A 23,011-nucleotide genomic window follows, 5' to 3' on the forward strand; every position below is an offset into this window, starting at 1 on the left:
CATGCCTGCTCAGGAACTAAGAACTAAAGCCCCTTTCCTACCCCATACCCAGTCGTAGACTGACAGAACAGGAAGAGTGTTGGTAGACCAGCAGCCTAGGCAGGGTGTAGAGCACATGCAGGGATCTGGTCCTCACAGCAGTGCAGAGTCCTCGTCCCAGAGGGCTGGGAGTCCATACTGTAGAGGAAGAGAGTGAGGTCTGCTCAAGGATCTCAGGCTGAGACTCCAACCTGCCAGCCCTTCTACAAGGGTCACGGGTAAAAAGGGCTGTAAGTCCAGGTTCAGAGGTAGGCCTGCGATCGTGCTGGGGTCATGCCCATCTAGGAGAAGGCACAGGTGGGTGTGTGATATTTAGGTGACATTCAAGTGGCCAAGCTGTGAGCTCCACGTGGCCTTGCCCCCCCCCCCTTCCCTCTGGGTTCTTTGCAGCTTCCCCAGGTGGTAGTTTGGGTTTTTACTCCAGCCTCAGACTTCCTTCCCCAACCCTTGTCCCCCGGATGTGGTGACAGCCAACACTGTACCGACCTCAGCTGCCCCCAGCAGCACTGAACCAGTAAGGGGGGCTCTTGTGACAAGTCACTCCCCTTTAAAGCTCCAGCTTTCTGGATGTGAAAACTAACTGGTCCCCTCTGCCTGATTATTAGAATAGTCGTCCGAATTTCCCCTGATGGAGCTGGGTTGATTACACAGGCCTGGCGACAGACTCTCAATAGATGTTAACTTTGTAAGTTTCCTGGTATTGCACTATTTGTTTCGGAGAATGGTAGAGGTCAGAGGATAACCCAGAGGAGCTCGTTCTCCTTTGATTGTGTGGGTCTCCAGGACTGAACTCAGGTCAGTGAGTTTGACTTCAAGTGCCTTTACCCACTGAGCCATCTCACTTCCAGATGCTGGATGTTTCCCTTAACACAATCAGCCAGAAACCCCTGAGTGACTTTGGTGTCTTTTTTCTCTGCAAAATTTAAGGGCAACCACATCAACTCTACCTTAGCTGTGTGCCAGGCACCCGTATTCCATCTCTGGAATACAAGCCTCATGATAGGGAAACTAAGGTTCACAGTGGAGAAGCCCATACCTCAAGTCACACAGCCAGGAAGATGTAGGTTAGGTCTCAGGAGAGGTCTCTGAAGTAGTTTTGACCTTTGGCGTGTCACCTTGGTTGTGGTTTCAGGCTCTGTACCCATCTCAACTCACTGGAGACAGACCCGAGGCTTAAGCTCTCGCGTGTTTCAGTCTCCCGCCTGTGTACTGGGTGTATTGTTGAGCTGGGGACTTGGGGTGGGGGGGAATAGGACAAGAACAGGAAAGCCACCGGACTTGACACCGATTTCCGACCCTTTCCCTGGGGTGGGCGCCGGATGCCGGCCAGCCTGATAGCTCCCTCTTTCAACGACCAAGCGCTGCCTCTCCCTCCTGCCACAGTGGACTGCAGCGAAAAGTCAGCTTTTCAGACTGGAGCATGCGGAGAAAGCACTGACCCTTCCGCCCTCCTCCCACCCCAGCCACCAGATACCACTCCTCCCCAACCCCCAAACTCCCTGAAACACAGGGTCCCGCCTTCCCCTTCCGCCCCAGGCCCCTCGTTAAAGGCTCCGCCCTGTGACGTTACGGAGCCCCGTGCTGATTGGCCGGCTGCGCCATCGTTGCGGAGACTTCCTTCTGGGCCGCTGCTGCTGACTTAAACTTTGAAGGGGGAAAAAAAGAGCCACCGCGCTGTGCGACCCTCCCTTGCCCCCCACCAGCCCCGCCTCCGGTAATGGCCCTTCTCCGCCGCCCCTGACCCAACTTTTCTCCAATTTTCGCGACCTGTGAGAGTCTCTTCTTTTAGCCCTGGCCCTGGGGACCCCCTCTCTCCCCATCCCTGAGCCAATCGGGTCCCTATGATCCACTAGGTCCCTGACCAAAGACTGCTTTCTACCCACAAGGCATCCTCAGGCCCGCTCAAACCTACTGGATCCTGGGATCCCCCTGCTCCGCTCTCAATCTTCTCTCTCCCAGGGGCCTTGGATTGTGGGGGGGGGGGTCTTTTGATTCTAGAGACCCTGCCCTACCCGATTTTCTTTTTTGGTTTCTTGCCATCTTCCAATATCTGGGTGCCCTCCTTCAAACCATTGCTTTTCTTTCTGTGCTGTGCTCCCTTGACTCCCGGCGTTTGACCCACTAGATTCCTTTTCTCTCATTGCCCAGGATCCCGCCATCCTTCAGTCTCTTAACCTGACAGATTTCTCTTTCAAATGCTTGCGTTCTTACCACTACCGCACGAGAGCTCTCGGATCTAGGTCCCAGGTTCCTCGGCGAGCTCCAGGCGGCAGGTCCGGGTCTGGCCCCCATGGCCGCCGCCCCCTCCCATTCTGCCGGACTCCCGGGCTCTCCTGGGCCCGGGTCTCCTCCGCCCCCCGGTGGCTTGGAGCTCCAGTCGCCGCCACCTCTGCTGCCTCAGATTCCGACCCCAGGCTCGGGGGTCTCCTTCCACATCCAGATCGGATTGACCCGAGAGTTCGTGCTGTTGCCGGCCGCCTCAGAGTTGGCTCATGTGAAGCAACTCGCCTGCTCTATCGTGGACCAGAAGGTGAGGGCATAGGGGCTCTCCTCATGAAGAAGAGACTTCAGCGGTGGCCTGGGGCTTGCTGGGAGGGGAGAGAGGGTTCCTAGGTAACAGCCGAGGAGGGGCACTACTCCCCAGTTGTGTCCTCACCCTACCACCGGTTTGAGAGAGGCCCGGGTAGGGGTGGGGTGCCTCAGAGGCCTCCCCAAATTGCGTGTTGCTGCTTGTTGTTGTTTTCTGTAGCGGGCAGGGAGGAAGGGAGGGGGCCTGCCAGGTGTGGAGTGGGGAAGAAGGGGCAAGTGGGAGCTGCGGATCAGGGGGACCTCTTCTTATGGTCTCACTCTTGGCCTCCGTTCTTTGGAAACTGTAGAAATTGAAGCCGTGCTGGCCATGGTGATCGGGTGACATGTGTGGGTGTGTGGACTAGCTGCCAGGGGCAAGCAAGGTCTCAGGGTGCAATCTCTACCCTTTCCAGGCCTAAGATGGGGTGTGAAGGAGCAAGGCACCCCCCCAAAATCCTGCAGACTCTATCTGCTCTCCGAATCACAGTTTCCCTGTGGTTCCTCCCAAGAGTCATGGCAAAAGGGAACCTGTAGGACTAGATGCCCAAATCCTAGGAACATTAAAAGTTACAACCAGGCCAGGTGGTAGTGGCCCACACCAGGAGGCAGAGGCAGATGAATCTCTCTGAGTTTGAGGCCAGCCTGGTGGGTTCCAGGACAGCCAGAGCTACACAGAGAAGCCCTGTGTCAAAAAACAAACAAAAGTTATGACCAGGCTGGTAGAGCCCTTGTCTAGCAAGCCAAAGCCACAAGCTCCATTTCCACCCCACCCTACACCTCTCATCCTGGGGTGGGGGATGCTTTTGTGTAGTTCAAGTGCCTGATTGTGAAGATGTCAGAACCTGAGTCCTGAGTAGTTGGATATTGAAATCTTTTCATACTAAGGCATCCAAACTTTAGAGTCTTAAGTTATCATGCTGCTGTCCCATAAGACTCCTAGATGGCCCTGACAGTAGGACAGCCACAGCTGGAACCCAGAATGTATACTCTAAAATGAGAGCACATCGGAATTCAAAACATCCGGACTTAGCTTTTCTCAGGCTCCTGGAAATGGATTCTTTGGATTTTGGGGAAGCAGGAGGAAAAGGGTCACCTCCCCCATTTTCCCTAGGGGGTGAAACTAGTTTAGAAAAAGACCTCCCAGGTCTGGCACTTTTGTAACCCCAGCACTGGGAAGGCAGAAGCAGGAGGATCAGGAGATTTATGTCAGGCTAGGGCATCTCCAGTCCCTAGTCTCAAGGGAAAGGAAGGAAGGAAAGAAGGAAGGAAGGAAGGAAGGAAGGAAGGAAGAAAGGAAGGAAGATTAAGCTACTATGAGGGCCAAGGCAGTACTGCTTTTCTGTTGAAGATGGGGGGTTGTGACCACCAACTTCCCAAGACCAGCCCAGCTGCCACTTCTAAACCAGCTGGCCTTATGGGAAGCAGGATTGGGGCTCCTGTACATTGAATTCCCTGGCATGAAATTCTTGGTGCGAGAGTTCAGATCCCCAGCCTCCCCTCCTCAGGCCCAGCCAGTTTGTTTTCTGCTCTTCCTGGGGTACAGGTGCTGTTTAGGGCCCCTTCCTGTCTGCCTTCCTTCCCTGTGCCACACCTGGGCAGTTTCACTTTCTGTTTTACAGTGTTTCATTTCCTGCCCCCCCCCCCTTCTCAAGCTGGGACCGGGACACCTGGGTCTTTAGAGCACAGGATGAGGGGAGACCTCTTTACCTCTAGCTATCTTGAGCACCCCCACTCAAAATTCCCAAAGCACCCCTCCTTTCTAGTTCATTCTGCCCCAATGCTGGGCTAAGAGCCAGGTAATGGACAATAGAGTCAGGAAGGAAGCTGGGGTGGAGATATGGCCAGAAGAGAAGGGGGTGATCACTCAGTGCCCCACCAGCTCTGGAAATGTCAAAGTGTCCATTCTGCTCCTGGAGCCTTTAACCCTCCCCCCCCCACACACACACACTTTACCCCTCAGCTCTTCTCTTGACAGTCCCGCTACCAGACTCTGGCCAGTGCCTGTACCCCCACCTGGCACACCTGCCCCCCTCCACTGGCTCAAGCTAGGGTTGGGAGGAGCCAAGCAGGAAGCGGTGGGCTGTAGGGTCTCGGTTTCCGGGGGAAATAACCGGTTCTGCCCCTGGAGGGTTCAAGAAGGCTGCCGGCTGCCGCTGCTACAGGCTGCTCTGAGCTTTTCTGTTGCTACCTCCCCCTCCCCTTAGTTCCCAGAGTGTGGCTTCTACGGACTGTACGACAAGATCCTGCTCTTCAAACATGACCCCACATCGGCCAACCTCCTGCAGCTGGTGCGATCAGCTGCAGACATCCAGGAGGGCGACCTGGTGGAGGTGGTTCTGTCGGGTGAGAAGCGGCTGTCACCCCGGAGGTGGGGCCTCGGGGCTCGGGCGTGGGGCCAGGTCTCTGGGAGAGGTGACTGAGGGTGGGCATGGAGGGGGCTCACCTGTGATTCCCAACATTCCCGAGGCACAGACAGAAGGGCTACACATTTCACGCCATCTTGGGCTAAGAGTGAGACATTCGGGCTGGACAGTTGGCTCAGTAGTTAAGAATACTTGTTACTTTTTCTGAGCACTGGGGTTTGAGTCTCAGCACTCATATAGCAGCTCCAGTCCCAAGGGATCTGACGCCCTCTTCTGACCTCTACAGGCACAGGCATACATGCTGACAAAACACCATGTCACAAAAACATAAAGTCAACAAATCTTAAAAGGGGGGAGGGACTCATCAAGAGATGTGCCCCTTGTAAGTCTTGGGGAAAACAATTTGCTTATTTATGTTTATTTATTTATTTATTTGAGATAAGATTTTATGATGTAGCCCTGGATGGCCTGGAACTCACAGGCCATCTGTGAATCTCACTCTGGAATTCTGAGATTAAAGATGTGTACCGGGGGCTGGGGAGATTGCTCAGTGGTTAAGTTCACTGACTACTCTTCCGGAGGACCCAGGCTCAATTCTGAGCGTCCATATGGCAACTCAAAACTGTCTTAACTCCAGTTCCAGGGGACCCGACACCCATAACAAAACACCAGTGCACATCAAATTTTAAAAAATAAGTAAATAAATAAGTAAATGAAGGATGTCCCATTGGACCTAGATAGTTAGCCCCTCCTCTGGGGATTTAACCTAGAACCTTGTGCATGTGAGGCACGCAGTACAACAGTGAGCTATACCCTCAGCCCACCAAAACTGTTTTACATTTAGTGTGTGTGTGTGTGTGTGTGTGTGTGTAGTACAACTTCTGGGAATTGATGCAACACATGGTGCCTATATATTGGGACTCAGGTCATTGGGATTGGCAGCAAGCACCTTTTAATTGCAGAGCTGTTTTGCTGGCTCCAGGACTGTTTTATTCTATTCTAGTCTATTTATTTATTATTTGTTTTTTGTGTGTGGTTTTTTTTGTTTGTTTGTTTTTTTTTTTTTTTTTTGAGGCAGGGTCTCACTATGACCTGGAACTCACTATGTAGACCAGTCTGGCCTCAAACTAACAGAGATCTGCCTGCTTTGCCTCTGTGTGCTGGGGTTAAAGGCGTGTGCCACTGCCCAACACCCAGGACTGTTTTAATAATGCAAAAAATATGATGTGTTCTGCCCATTAAACAACCCCCCACTAACTCCTTCCTATCTGGAGGCATGTAGGTCTTTTTGTTTTGTTTTTTTTTCCCCAACACCGAGTTTCTCTGTGTATCGCTGGCTGCCCTAGAACTCACTCTGTAGATCAGGCATCTACCCTCTTGGCTCAAGGTGTGTCCCTCCTTGCTGCCCACAGCCTCGGCCACCTTCGAGGACTTTCAGATCCGTCCACATGCTCTTACTGTGCACTCGTACCGAGCTCCTGCCTTCTGCGACCACTGTGGGGAGATGCTCTTCGGTCTTGTGCGCCAGGGCCTCAAGTGCGATGGTGAGGGGCAAAGGGACTGGGCAGAGCCGGGGAGGTTGGGAAGGCTGGGGTCAAGGGGTGGAGCTTAAGTGGTAGATGAGGTAAGCTCTCAGGGAGAACTTGGGAGGGAATGGGATACAAGTCTGTGGGCGGAGCCCAAGGGGTGGGATTAGTGGACTAGGTTAAGGCTCTAGGGCTAAGTTGGGGAATATGGGCCCCAGGCTCTGGAATACTTGGGGAGATTTTTTTACTTATGTTTATGTTATGTGCATGGGTGTCTGTTGCACCCCATGCATGGGGTTTGGGAGCTGGAGCGGGTCCTCTGCAAGAGTAACAAATGCTCTAACCGCTGAGATCTTGAGGTGTGGTGACGGAAGCGTGAGCACATGTCAGTCAAGCAAAGAAATAGATCAGGAGGAGAGAAATAGTATTGATTTATGAGGAACTGGCCTGTAGGACTTCGAGGCTGGCCAGGCAGCTCTACAGTCCTCAGGGCAGCCTGTCTGGGATCACAGGCGCTACAGGCTGAATTCTACAGGCTTGGGAATCTTTACAGCTCTTTAGAGCTTTGGGTCTAGTGAAAATCAGGCATCTTCATCAACAGGATGTGGACTTGAATCCAGTACACAAAATACCTGCAGCACTGAGTCTTAGGGTTTCTCACCTGTGTGCTTGACGCACAGGACTGTTTCTTTAGGTGGGGGTCAGGCCTAGTAGTGAGTACAGGTTTTGGCTCTGATGGTCTTGTGCCCCCTACAGGCTGCGGGCTGAATTACCACAAACGCTGTGCCTTCAGCATCCCTAACAACTGCAGTGGTGCTCGCAAGCGCCGCCTGTCATCTACGTCTCTGGCCAGTGGACATTCTGTGCGCCTAGGCAGCTCCGAATCCCTACCCTGCACCGCCGAGGAGCTGGTGAGGGACTGGAGAGTGGGGATGGGTTGGAGTCTGGGGGTTGATGGAGTCAGACAAGTGCTAACTCACTCACCTGTTCCTTCCACACTCGCTGCTGGGTAGAGCCGTAGCACCACAGACCTCCTTCCTCGCCGACCACCCTCGTCGTCGTCGTCGTCCTCTTCCTCTTCCTTCTACACAGGCCGTCCCATTGAGCTGGACAAGATGCTGATGTCCAAGGTCAAGGTGCCACACACCTTCCTTATACACAGCTACACACGACCCACTGTTTGCCAGGCATGCAAGAAGCTGCTCAAGGGTCTGTTCCGCCAGGGCCTGCAGTGCAAAGGTCAGTGGGACCAACTAGGAAGACTGTGGGTCTGAAAATGCCTCCCCCCTCCCCCCAAGGAGCACAGAATCTCGGATCCATGTTTTGAATCCAGGCCATCCTGGAGGTCTCTGGAGTTCTAGAACCTTAAACTCTTGGAAATCTAGATTCCTAGAACAGGATAGAATTCTCACTATTAAAACCCAAGAATCTGAAAATCAGGGAAGCTTAGGAGCAGAGATCAAGACTTCTGGAGCTAGCCATGGTGGTGCATGCCTTTAATCCCAGCACTTGGGTTGTGGAGAGAGGTAGGCAGATCTCTGTGAGTCCAGCCTGGTCTACAAAGTGAATTCCAGGATAGCCAAGGCTGTTACACAGAGAGACCTTGTCTTGTAAAACCAAATATATATGCTAATATGTATTCACAACTTCTGGAATTAGACACCTGTAATCCCACCAGCACTTGAGATGTAGAGACAGGAGGGCCAGGAATTTGACTAGCCTTGGCTACATAGTTTGAGGCCAACCTGAACTACAGGAAATGGTGTGAGAAGGCTGGAGATGCAGCTCACAGAGTAGAATACCCACCTAGCATACCAGAGACCCGGGTTCCATCCTTCATGGTATTCCTACTACCTCTTTCTTTCTTTCTTTCTTTCTTTCTTCCTCTCTTTCTTTCTTTCTTTCTGTCTTTTTTTTTTTATTTTTCAAGACAGGGTATCCATGTGTAATAGTACTGGCTGCCCTGGAACTTGCTTTGTAACCCAGGCCGGCCTTGAACTCACAGAGATCTGCTTGCCTCTGCTTCACAAGTGCTGGGATTAAAGGTGTGCACCACCACAGCCCTGCTCTGGTACCACACCTTTGAGTCAGATGGTGGCACACAGGCTTGTAATCAGCCTGGCAGTTAAGTCACCTCCTTCCTTAGCCAGTTCCTGACAAAACTGGGCTGCAGGAGATCTTCAAAACAACAAAAACATCTGGAAGAAAGACCTGATGGCCCATGCATCTAAACGAACGCAACACTTGGGTGTTGGAGACGAGAGGATTGTTCTTGGCTACATAGAAGGTTCTGGGCCAGTCTGAACCATAAGAGACCCTGTCTCCAAACAGCAACAACAACAACAGTAAAAATATGTACTTGCGGCTCTCACCTGTAGAGCCATCTCCCCAATCTTTACAGTGCAAACCTTAATCCTAGCACAGGAGGATGACAGGAATTAGATGCTGACCACCTAAACTACATAGTGAGACCTTGTCACACACACGCACACACACATACAAACACAGTGACTCTCTCCTTTTCCTGTCTCCTCAGACTGCAAGTTTAACTGTCACAAGCGATGTGCTACCCGTGTCCCTAACGACTGTCTGGGGGAGGCTCTCATCAACGGAGGTAAGACTCTTGTTACGAGTTGTTTTACATCTTACTCATTTTGAGGGGCCTGCCACCCAGCTCCCAAGAAAACACACACAGAGGCTTATTCTTAGTTATGAATGCTCAGCCTTAGCTTGGCTTCTTTCTTTCCAGCTTCTCTTAACTTAAATTACCCTGTCTTATCTTTTGCCTCTGGGCTTTTACCTTTCTCTATTCTATATAGCTTTCTTTAGTTCTTTCTCCATGGCTTGCTGTGTAGCTGGGTGGCTGGCCCCCGATGACCCACTTTGCCTCCTTGTTTTCTTACTCCTCCTTTCCAGATTTCCCCTTCTGATTATCCTCTCCACCAGCCAGCCCTTCCTGTCCCTTGCTTCTGCCTTGCTATTGGCCATTCAGCTCTTTATTAGACCATCAGGTGTTTTAGGCAGGCAAAGAATCACTGCTCCACATAAGAGAGACAAGGTGGGACTGGGTGGAGGCTCTTCTGATGCCCCTGTCCCCACAGATGTGCCCATGGAGGAGGCCACCGACTACAGTGAGTCTGACAAGAGCTCCCTCTCAGATGACTTGGATGACTCAGGTGTCATCCCAGGCTCCCACTCGGAGAATGCTCTCCATGCCAGCGAGGAAGAGGAAGGCGAGGGAGGCAAGGCTCAGAGGTACCCAGGGCCCTTGAGGAGGCTTCCCCACCGCAAGCCTCTGCTTCTGTCTCTAAGATGGGCTGGTGCTCGTGTATGATTATAAATATTCTCAATTCCTGAGCCCCAGCCTTTTATCTTTGGGTTCTCTCTCTCCTTTTTTTAAAAAAAATTATTTTTTGGGGGGGTGGTTTTTTGGGGGGAGGGTGTCAAGACAGGGTTTCTCTCTATTTAGCCCTGGCTGCCCTGGAACTCATTCAGTAGACCAGGCTAGCCTCAAGCTTAGAGATCCTCCTGCCTCTTCCTCCCAAGTGCTGGTACTAAAGGTGTACACCATCACCGCCCGGCTTCTTCCTTCATCATTGAAAAGATTTTGTTTTGCTTTCTCTCTTTTTAAAGCTCAAGGGCAATGTATTAGTGTTTGAAAGAAAAACAGCATGGTAAACCGTAAGCTCATCCACTGCCCGGCGAGGTTAGGTAGAAAAGAGGAGAGCTGTGCCTGTTTGAGTTAGGATCCAAGAAAGATGGCAGGCTCAGCAACAGAGGTGAACACACAGCTGAGTGGTCAGAGGGGAGGCAGGCCTTCGGAGCCTGCAGGTCAGAGTCTAGATGCCAGTTAGCACTTACTGGAGAGCCTCTGTACGCTAGGCTCTGTGCCAAGCTTCTAGGAGCTGGAGACACACAGAGGTTAGGTGTCTGCTAGGCAGCCTGATTTCATAAAATTGTGGGATTGGGATTGGAACCCAGGGCCTTTTGCACGGTAGGCTCGCGCTCTGCCTCCAGGCCAAAGCCTAAACTTAAACTAGCTTAGTAAGATGGCGTTCTCAAGAGTCACCCTCCGGGGCTGGAGAGATGGCTCAGTGGTTGGGAGCATTGCCTGCTCTTCCAGAGGTGCTGGGTTCAATTCCCGGTGGCCACATGGTGGCTCACAACCATCTGTAATGAGATCTAGTGCCCTCTTCTGGCATGTGGGCATGCATGGAAGCAGAATGTTGCATACATAATAAATAAATAAATAAATAAATAAATAAATAAATAGAAAATAATATAATTGTAATATTAAAAAAAAAGAGTCACCCTCCTCCTGGGCACGTGGCTCAGGTAGGTACAGTGCTTGCCTGGCCAGCAGGAAGTCCTGGGGGACCCTCAACACTGTTTAAACAAAGTGTGGCACAGTATACCTGTAGTCCAGTACGCAGAAGGTTGGGGTAGGAGGACCAGGACTAGCTCAGGATACCTCAGACTAACTCAGAAGGCAAAGTCGGGGACTGGAGAGAGAGCTCAGCAGCTGGGTGCAGTTCCTAGCACCCATATGGCCAACTGTCTGTAACTGCTGTTTCAAGGGCTCTGACACCCTCTTCTGGCTCTTTCAGGTACCACGCTGTGCAAACAAAGCACTCATACACATAACATAAAAGGTTTTTTTTGGTTGTTTTTTAGGTTAGACTTTTTGTGTATAGCCTTGGTTGTCCTGGAACATGTACCACTATGCCCTACTAAAATAAATAAATCTAAACAAAACAAAACAAAAACCAACCAACCAAAAACCAAAAAACATAGCCAGGTTAGCAAGATGGCTCAGTGGGTAAAGGTACTTAATCCCTTATGCCACATAAAGGTAGGAGGAAGAAGTAGACTTCACAGAATTGTCCTTCAGACCTCTCCCACACACACAAAATAATATAACAAGTTAAAAGAATCTTTATTGGGGGGAGAGGCTGAAGAGTGACTCAGTGATTAAGAGCTCTTGTTGCTCTTGCAGAGGACCTGGGTTCGGTTGCCAGCTCCTATGTCGTCATCATCATCATCTATGCCTGGCAATGCTAAGCACACACAGACAGCCCGTTTAGGGCGGTTCTCAAGTTGTTCCTATCCTGGGTAGTCCTAGATGCTTGTGTTATTGTCATGCCCACGGTTCCACAGTCTTCCTTTATGCTGTCTAGCAGTGTTTTTTGGACCTTCCTCTTCGCCTTATCCCGTGCACTCCTCCAAGCAGTGCTATCTTCGGGGATCTGCCGTCATCCATTCTCAGGACATGGCCGGTGCATCTCGGGCGCCTTTGCCGTATCCTGTGGTTTACGTCCTTCTGCAGATGGGGATATTTCTTAATGTCATCCGGAGGCTTACAATGACTATAACTGTAGCTCCCCCTGACATTCTCCTCTGCCCTCAGCCACACCCACACACATCATACATTTACATAAACTCCGAAAATATTTTTTTTTTTAATTAAAAAAGTGAGAGTCCCTTTGCTATGAAAATCTAAAATCTCAGTAGGGAAAGAAACAGCATTTTCACATGACTGCTCAAAGATGTCCCTGTGGCCCCAGGCAGGACATGTGACTTGTAACATCTGGCCTGTTCCCTGCAGCTCACTGGGGTATATTCCCTTGATGCGGGTGGTACAGTCTGTGCGACACACGACCCGGAAATCAAGCACTACCCTGAGGGAGGGCTGGCTGGTTCATTACAGCAATAAGGACACACTGGTGAGTTGGGGATGGGGGGTGGGGTGGGCGTGGCTGTTCTGGGTGCGAGTGGGCAAGTGGGCGTGGTTAAACTTCTGGGTGGGCTGGAAGAACTAGAGTTGACAGGGGTCCTGAAGCCTGTGTGGGCAAGATTCTCAGTGGGCGTGGTCAGAATTATGGGCAGGCCGGAAAGTGGGTAGGTGAGGCCAGTTGGGTGTGACTAGATTTAAAGGTTTGTTAAAAAGCTTGAGCAGATGGAGAACTCAATGGCCAGATGGGTGGGGCCTAGGTGGGCGGAGTTAGAGAGGGGAGGGCTGGGAAAGTCCAGGTAGAGTTGGGTCTAGGAACAGGGGTTGTGCAGTGCTAGAATCAAGGATATGTTAGAGGAAGGAGGCTGGGCAGGATGTGAAGCCGGGTGGGTAAGGCTGAGTCGAACCACAGTCCCAGCTAGGGGAGAAGCTAGGCTGGGTATTGCGCTTGTAAACCGCCGGACTGTCCACCTCACCCTGTCCGCGTCTCTCTGTCAGAGGAAGCGGCACTACTGGCGCCTAGACTGCAAATGCATCACCCTCTTCCAGAACAATACGACCAACAGATACTACAAGGTGGGCCTATGTCCTCCCTTGCTGCTCCTCCAGTGACCACCCCACAGTCTCCTACCCACTGTCCACTTGATTCCAGCCTGGGTGCTTTCTAGCCCAGGGAGCAGGGCTGGTTCATTAGCGTCTTAGGCCTCCCGTGTCTCCTGTAAAGAGTCCCGTGGGCCAGTGTGAGAGAGAAGTCAAAAGCAGTCCGTAGAGAACCGTGAGCTTGGGGCGAGATCTGCCTGCTTCTGTCTCTTGAGGGTTAGGGTTAAAGACGTGTTTCACCATGCCTCTTTGTCTTTGCTGCCACTGCTTCTGCGTGGCTCTTCACAGTCGTCTCGGCAGCCAGGGTCTTTACTGAAACCTTCAGAGGCAGCAGGACACAATGATGAGTGATCTCTGCTCTGGCAGGGAGAGTTCAAGGCCAGCCTGGGCTCCATGAGACCCTGTCTCAAAAGTAAAACACACGTACACAGAGTCACCAGTGTTCCAGTGGCTGCACTGATTTTGGAATACAGATCAGGTTTCGCGGCCTCCGCCATGCGCCATGTCTTCCTTGACATGCCCAGGCCTGCTTCCTTCTTACCTTTGCACTCCTCTAGCTCACCACATAGCTTGTTGTTGCGTAATTCATTTTTCCTTTTTTTTCTTGTTTGGTTTTTCAAGGCATGGTTTCCCTGTGTACTCTTGGCTATTCTTGAACTTGCTCTGTAGACTAAGCTTGTCTTGAACTCAGAGATTTGCCTGCCACTGCCTCCTGAATGCTGGGATTAAAGGCGTGTGTCACCACTGACTATAAGTCACTTTTTCTTTTTTTTTGTTTTGTTTTGTTTTGTTTTGTTTTTCACCTGCCTCTGTGATGTAGGAGGGTCTTCTATCTATCTGTTGCTTTCATTGGTTAATTAATAAAGAAAACTGCTTGGCCTGGTAGTAGGTCAGAAAATAGGTAGGTGGGGAAGACAGAACAGAATTGTGGGAGAAAGAAAGCAGAGTCCAGGCAGACGCCATGAAGCTCCAGCCCAAGATGGACATAGGTTAGAATCTTCCTGGTAAGCCACCACCTCGTGGTGCTACACACATTAATAGAAATGGGTTAATCAAGATATGAGAGTTAGCCAGTAAGAGGCTAGAGCTAATGGGCCAGGCAGTGTTTAAATGAATACAATTTGTGTGTTGTTATTTTGGGTGTAAAGCTAGCCATGGGGGAACTGGGCGGGACGAAAAGCTGGCCTGCTCGCCTCATTACTACACCTCTGCCTCCCGAGTGCTGGGATTAAAGGCATGTGCCACCACCTCCTGGCAAGTCACTTTTTCAAACCCAGGGTCCAACTTAAGCACTCTACCATTGAGCCTCATCCCCAGCCCCTCACTGGGGGATTCTAGGCAGGGGCTCTACCACTGAGCCACACCCCTAACTCTCTTCCTACTTTTTGTTTTTGAAGCAGGGTCTCACCAAGTTGCTTTGGTTTCTCCTGCCTTCCCTGTGACTAGGATTATAGGCCTGTGCCACTGAGCCTGGCTGTCCTCTACTCTTTTCTCCCCTCCTTTCTTCCTCAATGCTTTGCTTGCACAACGGTCCCTGCACTTCCTCTTTCACAGCCTCCTCCTCATCTGCTGTTTTGACCTCATTTTGTCTCATGGACTTTCTACATGGAACCATGAACTGCACTTCCTTGCTCCAAACCTTTTTATCACTCCCTAGAGCCCTTAGACAAAATCAGCCTTCTTTATATGGCTCCTGATGTCCTTGTGGAGCCTCATGGCCTTCATTTATACATACGTCTGACACTTGTTAGGTGCCTACAGCGTGCCAGGTACTGTCCCATGTGATGGGCACAGCAAGCTTTCTTCAGCTTTGCACATGCTGTTCCCTGTCTCCTGCCAGCTAGCTAACTGTTCTTACGGTTAATGTGGGTACTGCTGGAGACCTCTCCCGACCTCTCCATGTAGACCAGGCCTGTCCTTATTGATCCTGGCTTTGATGTGACCCTCTAGGAGCATGAATGCTTCAGGGATGGCCTACTAGGCTTGCCTGTCCTGACAGTTCCATCCCTTGCCAGGAAATCCCACTATCGGAAATCCTTGCAGTGGAGTCGGCTCAGAACTTCAGCCTTGTACCTCCGGGCACCAACCCACACTGCTTCGAGATCGTCACGGCCAATGTCATCTACTTTGTGGGCGAGACACCTGGCGGCGCCCCAGGAGGGCCAAGTGGGCAGGGAACAGAGGCCATTCGAGGTTGGGAGACAGCTATCCGCCAAGCACTGATGCCTGTTATCCTCCAAGATGCACCCACTGCCCCAGGCCACACACCCCACAGTAAGTCCCTATCCAGGGTGCTAAGAGGTGACACTCAAAGGCTCATGGGTAGCCTGGGGAAACCTAGGTAACGCTGGGTGGGCTCAGACCTGAATGTGGGTCTCTGTGAAGCCCTTACCTGCCCGGGGTGTGTCGTCTCTGAGATGACAGTCAGTAGGGCCGGACTGAGATGAAGAAGCTGGGAAGCCAGAGGCACTTTACTGGGAAAAATCCCATCTCTGGCAGTGTGGACCACAGAGAGGAAGCCAGAGAGAGCCTTCTGCGCACAAGCGCCAGAGGGAGGCCAGTATGTCAGGAACACACACCACAGGTGATGTCTGCATCAGCCTATGTGTCTGTCACAAGGAGCCTGAGCGAACGCTGAGGGAATGGAGCAGCTACAGCAGAGTGCAAAAGAGTGCCAGGGTCCAGTGTGTGTTTTACCAGGGCCCTCTGGCTGTATACGGAAACAAACAGGATTAGTCAGGCATAGATAGCACCACACGCTTGGTATTCCAGCTCTTTTGAGGTAGAAGCGGCAGGATTGCTGTGAGTTTGAGATCAGTCTGGGCTGAGCACTGATTTCAAAGCCAGACTGCAAGACTCTAACAAGGAATAAAAAGTAGGAGAGGGAAGAAGAATGGAGAGAAAAGGCCTGGAGAGACGGCCCAGTGGTTAAGAGGACTCGCTGTTCTTATAGAGGACGAGTTGAGTTCCCACCACCCACATTGGGCAAGTCACAACTGCCTGTAACTCCAGGGAATTCTAGGCCCTTGTTTGGCCTCTGTGGACAACTGTACTTGTATGTGAGCATGCTCACGCACACACACGTGCAACACACACACACACCCCTAAAGGTAAAAATAAAATCTCTTAAAAAAAGAGGAGTAGCTGGACGATGGTGGCGCATGCCTTTAATCCCAGCACTCGGGAGGCAGAGGCAGGTGGATCTCTGTGAGTTCGAGACCAGCCTGGTCTACAGAGCTAGTTCCAGGACAGGCTCCAAAGCCACAGAGAAACCCAGTCTTGAAAAACCAAAATAAATAAATAAAAAGAGGAGTAGGAAAGGCGCAAGATTCAAGGAAGAGTCTGGGGTAAGTTGTACCTCCCAGCCTCAGTTTCCTGCTCTTTTAAGTGGGATCAGTATGCCTCCCTTCCCGGGCACTGAGGACACTGGGTACAGTGCCAGGTGTAGGGTTGCAAGGTCCCATTTGGAGTCTCTCAGTACATCTGGTTTATCTCCCTGTCTTGACACGACTCTTGTATTCCCCCTCTTTAAAAAAAAAAAAAAAAAAAGATTTATTTATTATGTATACAGTGTTCTGTCTGCATGGATGCCTGCAGGCCAGAAGAGGGCACTAGATCTCATTACAGATGATTGAGAGCCACCATGTGGTTGCTGGGAATTGAACTCAGGTACCTCTGGAAGAGCAGCCAGTGCTCTTAACTGCGGAACCATCTCTCCAGCCCCCTGTAGTCCCATTTTATAAATGAGGAAATTAAAGTTCCGAGTGTAGCCTTGGGAGGTACAGGTGATGGCTCTGTTGACTTGTCTCTCCTCTCCTCCTAGGACGAGCTTCTCTGAGTATTTCTGTGTCCAACAGTCAGATCCAGGAGAATGTGGTAAGTCTTCTGCCAGCCTGGGGCACCTTCCTCCTGACTGAATTTCATTTTAGGGCACTATGTCAAAATATCCTGCTGAAAGCAAAACTTGGGGAGCTGGAGAGATGGCTCAGCAGTTAAGAGCACTTGCCCTGAAGAGGACTGGGGTTTGATTCCCGGCTCCAGAAAACCCCATGTGCTGTCCTGGCCTGCCCAGCGGCCTGCACTCATGCGCTGTCCTGGCCTGCCCAGCGGCCTGCACTCATGTGCTTACACATATTTAAGATAGACTAAAAATAAAATAATTTTCATTTCACTAAAAGTAGAAACTGAGGTGATGATCTTGTTCAAATTTAAAATAAAGCAAGCCTAATTAAAAAATAAAATAAAAGATTTCAAAACAACTTAGGAGAGAAAGGTGTTATTTGGGCTCAGAATACAGTCAGTCGCTGGAGGCAGCTGGAGCAGAGTGGCATGCGGCCATGCCTGTGCTCAGCTCACTTCCTCCTCCACCGTATAGTCAAGGAGCCAGAGCCAGGGACTGGTGCCGCTCAGTTTCCTGGGTCTTCCACCTCCATTATAAGACAGCTCCCGTGCCTCAGGCCAGCCTGGTCTGGACCATCTCTCAGTGGAGAAAAGTGTCGGGCCTGTCGGTTCTCGTCTGACCTCCTGTCTCCCTGACCCTCTTTCATCTCCAATTGCACCCATGACCCTGCTGTCTCCACCTTACAGGACATCGCCACTGTCTACCAGATCTTCCCAGATGAGGTGCTGGGCTCTGGGCAGTTTGGAGTTGTCTATGGAGGTAAGGATGCCACAGGCCTGGCCCAGAGGCTGCCCAGGGTCAGGTGGCACTGTGCCCTCCTTGCTGCCTGCCTCCTGTTTTGTTGGGGTTGGAAAGTTCCTTTTCTCATCAGGAAAACCAGGGGGCTTCTTGCCTGTCGTTAAAGGAGATGTCTCAGGGTTTCTATTGCTGTAGCGAGAGGGACACCATGACTAAAAAGCAAGGTGTGGAGGAAAGGGTTATTTGACTTACACTTCGTCACTGAAGGACAGGAGCTCAAACAGGGCAGGGTCCTGGAGGCAGGGACTGGTGCAGAGGCCACACGGAAAAGAGCTGGTCACTGAGTTGCTTCCCCAGCAGCCCAGGGATAGCACCAGCCAACATGGGCTGGACCACTAAATGAAAAAATGCCTTAGAACTAGATCTCATGGAGGCATTTCCTCTGCTGACTCTAGCTTGTGTCAGGTTGACACCCAGTAAAGGAGATGTACCTTTTGGCTTCTGCTCGGTTGTCAGTGTAGTTGCCCATGTTATCCGTTGCCTCCCCCTAGACAAGATTTTTTTTTTTGTATAGCTCTGGCTGTCCTGGAACTTTGTAGACCAGATTGATCTCAAACTCAGAGATCTGTCTGCCTCTGCCTCATTGTGTCTGGCTTTACATTGCCCTTATTGAAGCTCTCTCTGTTCCTATCATTTGAGACTCATTGTGGTCTCAAGCTTGGGATCCTTTCACCTCAGTTTTCCAAATGCTGGGATAACAGGATTGGACCACCATGCCTAGCTCATTTATCTTTCTTCTGTCTTTCTTTTCCTAGAGGTGAAACCCGGGGCAGCCTGAATGCTAGGCAGGTGCTGTCCCATTGAGCCACGCCCCCAGCCCCTCAATGGTAGGCAGGGGCTCTACCACTGAACCCTGCCTCCAGCCCTCACTGGGGGATTCTAGGCAGGGGCTCTACCACTGAGCAACACCCCAGCCCCTCACTGGGGGATTCTAGGCAGGGGCTCTACCACTGAGCAACACCCCAGCCCCTCACTGGGGGATTCTAGGCAGGGGCTCTACCACTGAACCCTGCCTCCGCCCCTCCCACTTTTACTCACTAGCCCTGCCCTCCCACCCCTCATATTGAGAACTCCTCAGAGAAACTTTGGAGGCTTCTAACATCTTTGGTCAATTGCATCTGGGTCTCCTTAGAGGGGTGGAAGGAACTGGGAGGCCTTGATCTCTGATCTTTCCCCTTCCTATGCCCTCCCTCAGGAAAACACAGGAAGACTGGCAGAGACGTTGCAGTAAAAGTCATTGACAAATTGCGCTTCCCCACCAAGCAGGAGAGCCAGCTCAGGAATGAAGTGGCCATTCTCCAGGTGACCGCGGGGACCATGACACAGCCATGCCCTTCCAGCGTACCCCTTTTATGTACAACCTGAGCCACAGTCTAGGAGTGATCAAGCTAGGCTTCCTACAAGAGAAGGTGTACATGTCAGAACTGAGGGATGTTCTGAGCAGAGAGGGGCCAGGACCAGCCTGTGTATGTGACAGGGAACCCTAGAACCATGAAAGAAGTGAGACTAGGGAGGAGGGTAGAAAGATACCAGCAGGCTTTCTAATAAAAGAGCCATAGGAAGATCTCGCGGGCTGGGGATCGCCGGTAGAACACTTGGCCTAGCATGCACGAGAACCTGAAGAAGAAAAGCAAATAGAAACCAAAGCAGCGCAGCTTGCTATTTTCCCAAGCGTCCTGCTGTACTCTCCTCCCGCCCAGGCCCTCCCTGTGAGTTCCCATGCAAAGACCTCTCCAAGTGCTTTCCACCTCTTGCCATGCTGATCCTCAGTCCTCATTCCCGGACAGAGTCTGCGGCACCCCGGCATCGTGAACCTCGAGTGCATGTTCGAGACCCCTGAGAAGGTATTCGTGGTGATGGAGAAACTGCATGGGGACATGTTGGAGATGATCCTCTCCAGTGAGAAGGGCCGGCTTCCTGAGCGCCTCACCAAGTTCCTCATCACGCAGGTGCGCTGTGCGCCTTGGTCTCGGGAGCCCCCTGGCGGAGGCCTGGAGAACAGGCTAGTGCACTGGGAAGTCAAGAGGGCAGAGTTAGAGAAACAGATGGAAATCTTATTAACAGCAATAAGAGATGGAGGGACAGAAGCTGGGTATGATGGCACACACCTTTAATCCTAGCACTTGGGAGACAGAGGCAGGCAGATATCAGTGAGTTCAAGGCCAGCCTGGTCTACAGAGTTAGTTCTAGGACAGCCAGAGTTGCACTGTGAGACCCTATGTCAAAAAGAAAAAGAAAAAGGACAACCAGGGCTCAGTAAACACGTTATTGATCATAACTAGCCTTCCTGTGACAGCCCTGCTCACTGTGGTGACAATACCGCCATCCAAGGCGAAGGGCTAGCTTGTTACCACTATGTGTCTAGTACCCCAACCTGAGTCAAACATGGAGCAGCATCTGGGGTAGTGTCGGCTAGAGAGCCTACTGGAAGGACTGAAAGATTGAGAGAAAGAGGAGGGGAAGCCAGTTTCCCCCTTCCATAATATCATTGGCAGTATTTTAATCAGAGTGCTAAAGTTCTGTATCACCTCTCCTGGCTTTTTTTTTTTTTTTTTTTTTTTGAGAAAGGATCTCGTGTAGCTCAGGCCGGCCTGGCACTTACTGTGTAGATGAAGATGATCTTAAACTTTGGATGCTCCTGTCTCTGTTCCCTGAGCATCGGGATTATGGCCGCGTGGCACTGCTGCAGGAGGCGGGGAGATCAGGAGTTCATGGCCATCCTGTCTGTGTAGTGTTTTCAAGGCCAGCCTGGGCTACCTGAGAGCCTGCCTCAAAAAGTAAAAACAATGTTTATTGTCTAAAACCTTTTCCATCTTTTTCCACAACTAAGTGGGAGGATGCATGCTTTCACACTTCTTACAGATGCTGGATAAAAATAATTGCCAGCCTCGGAAGATTTCATACTAGCTTTTGGCTTTGGAGACAGGATCTCATGCTCACCTCTGCTCGCCTCACGTGCTCCTCCTGCATCCTTACTGCTGCTGGGGTCACACGTGTGCGCCACACATTCGTTATTATTTTTTTATGTTTTACGTCAAATTAGTATTTTAAAAAAGTTTTTTCGTTTTGAGGCAGAATCTTACTATGTAGACCAGGCTGCCCTGGAACTCATAGAGATCCATCTTCCTCAGCCTCCCAAGTTCTAGGATTAAAGACATATGCTACCATGACAGATTTACTATTTTCTATGTGTGTGAATGTTTACCTTATATATGTATTTGCACCCTGTGTGGAATGTGCAGTACCTGAGGAGGCCAGAAGAGGGCATCAGATCGTCCTTCCTCCCTCTCCCCCCACTTGTGTTCCGAGCTACCATGTGTATGCTGGGAATTTAATCCTGATCCTCTGGAAGAGCAGATAGTGGTCCTAGCAAACTAAACTGTTTCCCCAGCCCTTTTGTTTGTTTGTTTGTTTTTGCTTTTGGAGACCAGGTCTTAATATGTATCCTTGGTTGATCTGGAATTCTCTGTTTAGACAAGGCTGGCTTCCCACTTGCAGCAATGCCTATGCCTTCAAACAACTGGGCTTACAGGCATGGGTCACGAAGTATGCTTATTGCATTATTAGTGCTCTTTGCATATGACAGATGTGAGGCCATTGTCCTTTATGATGATCAGTGTCTTGTTACATATACTGTGTAAGTTTGCATGTGTGTAAACATGCATGTGCTACAGTTTGAGCGCCATAGTGTACACGTGGAGAGCGAAGGACAACCTGTAGGAACTGGTTCTCTCCTTCCACCAGGTGGATCCCAGGGACTGAATGCAGGCTGTCAGGCTTAGTGGCCAGTGCCTTTGCGCACTAAGCCATCTCTCCTCGTCTATTCAATCCTTTTTATCCCGATATTTATTTACAACTTTTCTTTCTCTCTCTCCCTTCCTTCCTTCCTTCCTTCCTTTTCTTTCTTTTCTTTTCTTTTTTTTTTTTTTTTCCTTTTTTGTTTTGTTTTGTTTTCCAAGACAAGGTTTCTCTGTGTAGGAGCCCTGGCTGTCCTGGAACTCCCTCTATAGACCAGGCTGGCCTCAAACTCACAAAAGATTGACCTGCCTCTGCCTCTTGAGTGCTGGGATTAAAGGTGTATGTAGTGGTATCAAGAGTTCCACAGTAGTCCAGAATCGAATATAACAAAGGTTTGTTTATGCGAGGATAAACTCACAGTAGGATAGAGATCCACAGTTCTCTGTGAGTGCTGGGAACTGGAACAGAATCCAGCGGAAGAAAGGGCACTTCTCATCTGCACTTACGCTACATGAGACCGCGCCCAAAGTGGGTCGGTATCTTAAAGGCTATTGGCTGAAGGAGCTGCCACCACTACCCAGCTCTTTTTTCCTTTTCTTAAATTTATTTTATGTGCGTTGGTGTAAAGGTGTCAGATCTTCAGGAACTGGAGTTACAGTTGTGAGCTGCCACATGGGTGCTGGGAATTGAACTCAGGTCCTCTAGAAGAGCAACCAGTGCTGTTAACCACTAAACCATCTCTCCAGCCCTTTTTATTGTTATTGTTGTTCAAGACCTTGAACTTGCTGTGCAGTCAAAGAAGACCTTGAATTCCCGATGAAGTTCCAGGCATGAACCATCACATCCACCATACGCAATACTGGGGGTGGAACCAGGGCTTTGTGCATGCTAGCCAGGCCATGGCTCCACCCGTGGCCTTCATTCACAATGGAGTTTTAACCTTGGCGGTGCTGGACATCCCTGGTGTGCTCAGAGGTTCAGTTCTCCCCGGAGAGGCCGCCCCTCTGTCTGGGCCTTCCTTCGCTCTGGGACAGATCCTCTGTTGGTACTAGGCATCCTGAACTGTGCTGCTGCTCTGTCTCCACACCCCCGTCAGTATGCCTGGATTCACTAGGCATGCTGGGAGATGTACATCCTGACTGTGGAAGAGGGGGCTGAATGTGGTCAGCAACCAAAGTAGTTTCTCTACGGTCTTCCATTTTGTCCTGTGTTTTCTCTCTCTCTCTCTCCTCTCTCTCCCTCTCCCTCTCTCTCTCCTGCAGATTTCTGTCTTCAGGGTTCTTGCCTGCTCCACCTCTAAGTGCTGGACCCTGTTCTTTGCCTCAGGAACTTATTTAGGCACCACTACTACCCTTCCAGGTAGGTATTATTAAGCCCCGAGCTCAACAGTGTATGGTACACAGGCTTGTAACCCTGGAATCCGAGAGGTACAAGGATCAATCACTTGCAGGCTAGCTTTGGCTATATAGTGACTTTGAGGATAGCCTGGGATACATAAGACCCTATCTTAAAAATAAAACAGGCCAGGTAGTGTTGGACCACGCCTTTAATCCTAGCACTTAGGAAGCAGAAGCAGGTGGATCTCTGTGAGTTTGAGGCCTCCCTGGTCTACAGAGAGAGTTCCTATACAGTCAGGACTGTTACACAGAGAAACCATGTCTCTAAAAACAAAACAAAAATCAAAAAATTTAATTGTGTGAGGTAGGGGAAGAGCACATGCCACAGCACACACATGGAGATGAGAGGA

General features: G+C 50.7%; 1 protein-coding gene across 1 annotated transcript in view; it reads left to right on the top strand.

Annotated features, from left to right (window-relative positions):
* The first annotated feature begins 1,624 nt into the window (after positions 1-1,624).
* The window catches only part of Prkd2 (protein kinase D2), a 28,621-nt gene continuing 7,234 nt past the window's right edge, over positions 1,625-23,011 (top strand). The window contains exons 1-14 of the mRNA XM_041654722.1: positions 1,625-2,569; positions 4,812-4,950; positions 6,383-6,514; positions 7,253-7,407; positions 7,510-7,735; positions 9,033-9,110; positions 9,598-9,751; positions 12,102-12,219; positions 12,726-12,803; positions 14,843-15,101; positions 16,651-16,703; positions 17,415-17,487; positions 18,722-18,828; positions 19,314-19,475. Of these exons, the coding sequence (XP_041510656.1) occupies positions 2,330-2,569; positions 4,812-4,950; positions 6,383-6,514; positions 7,253-7,407; positions 7,510-7,735; positions 9,033-9,110; positions 9,598-9,751; positions 12,102-12,219; positions 12,726-12,803; positions 14,843-15,101; positions 16,651-16,703; positions 17,415-17,487; positions 18,722-18,828; positions 19,314-19,475 (1,974 nt within the window). The 5' untranslated portion in view covers positions 1,625-2,329. The remainder of the gene's footprint in view (positions 2,570-4,811; positions 4,951-6,382; positions 6,515-7,252; positions 7,408-7,509; positions 7,736-9,032; positions 9,111-9,597; positions 9,752-12,101; positions 12,220-12,725; positions 12,804-14,842; positions 15,102-16,650; positions 16,704-17,414; positions 17,488-18,721; positions 18,829-19,313; positions 19,476-23,011) is intronic.

The sequence above is a fragment of the Microtus oregoni genome, unplaced genomic scaffold (assembly GCF_018167655.1).
Source record: "Microtus oregoni isolate MIOR12 unplaced genomic scaffold, Mior012 000006F_ref0000085, whole genome shotgun sequence".
Lineage (NCBI taxonomy): Eukaryota > Metazoa > Chordata > Mammalia > Rodentia > Cricetidae > Microtus > Microtus oregoni.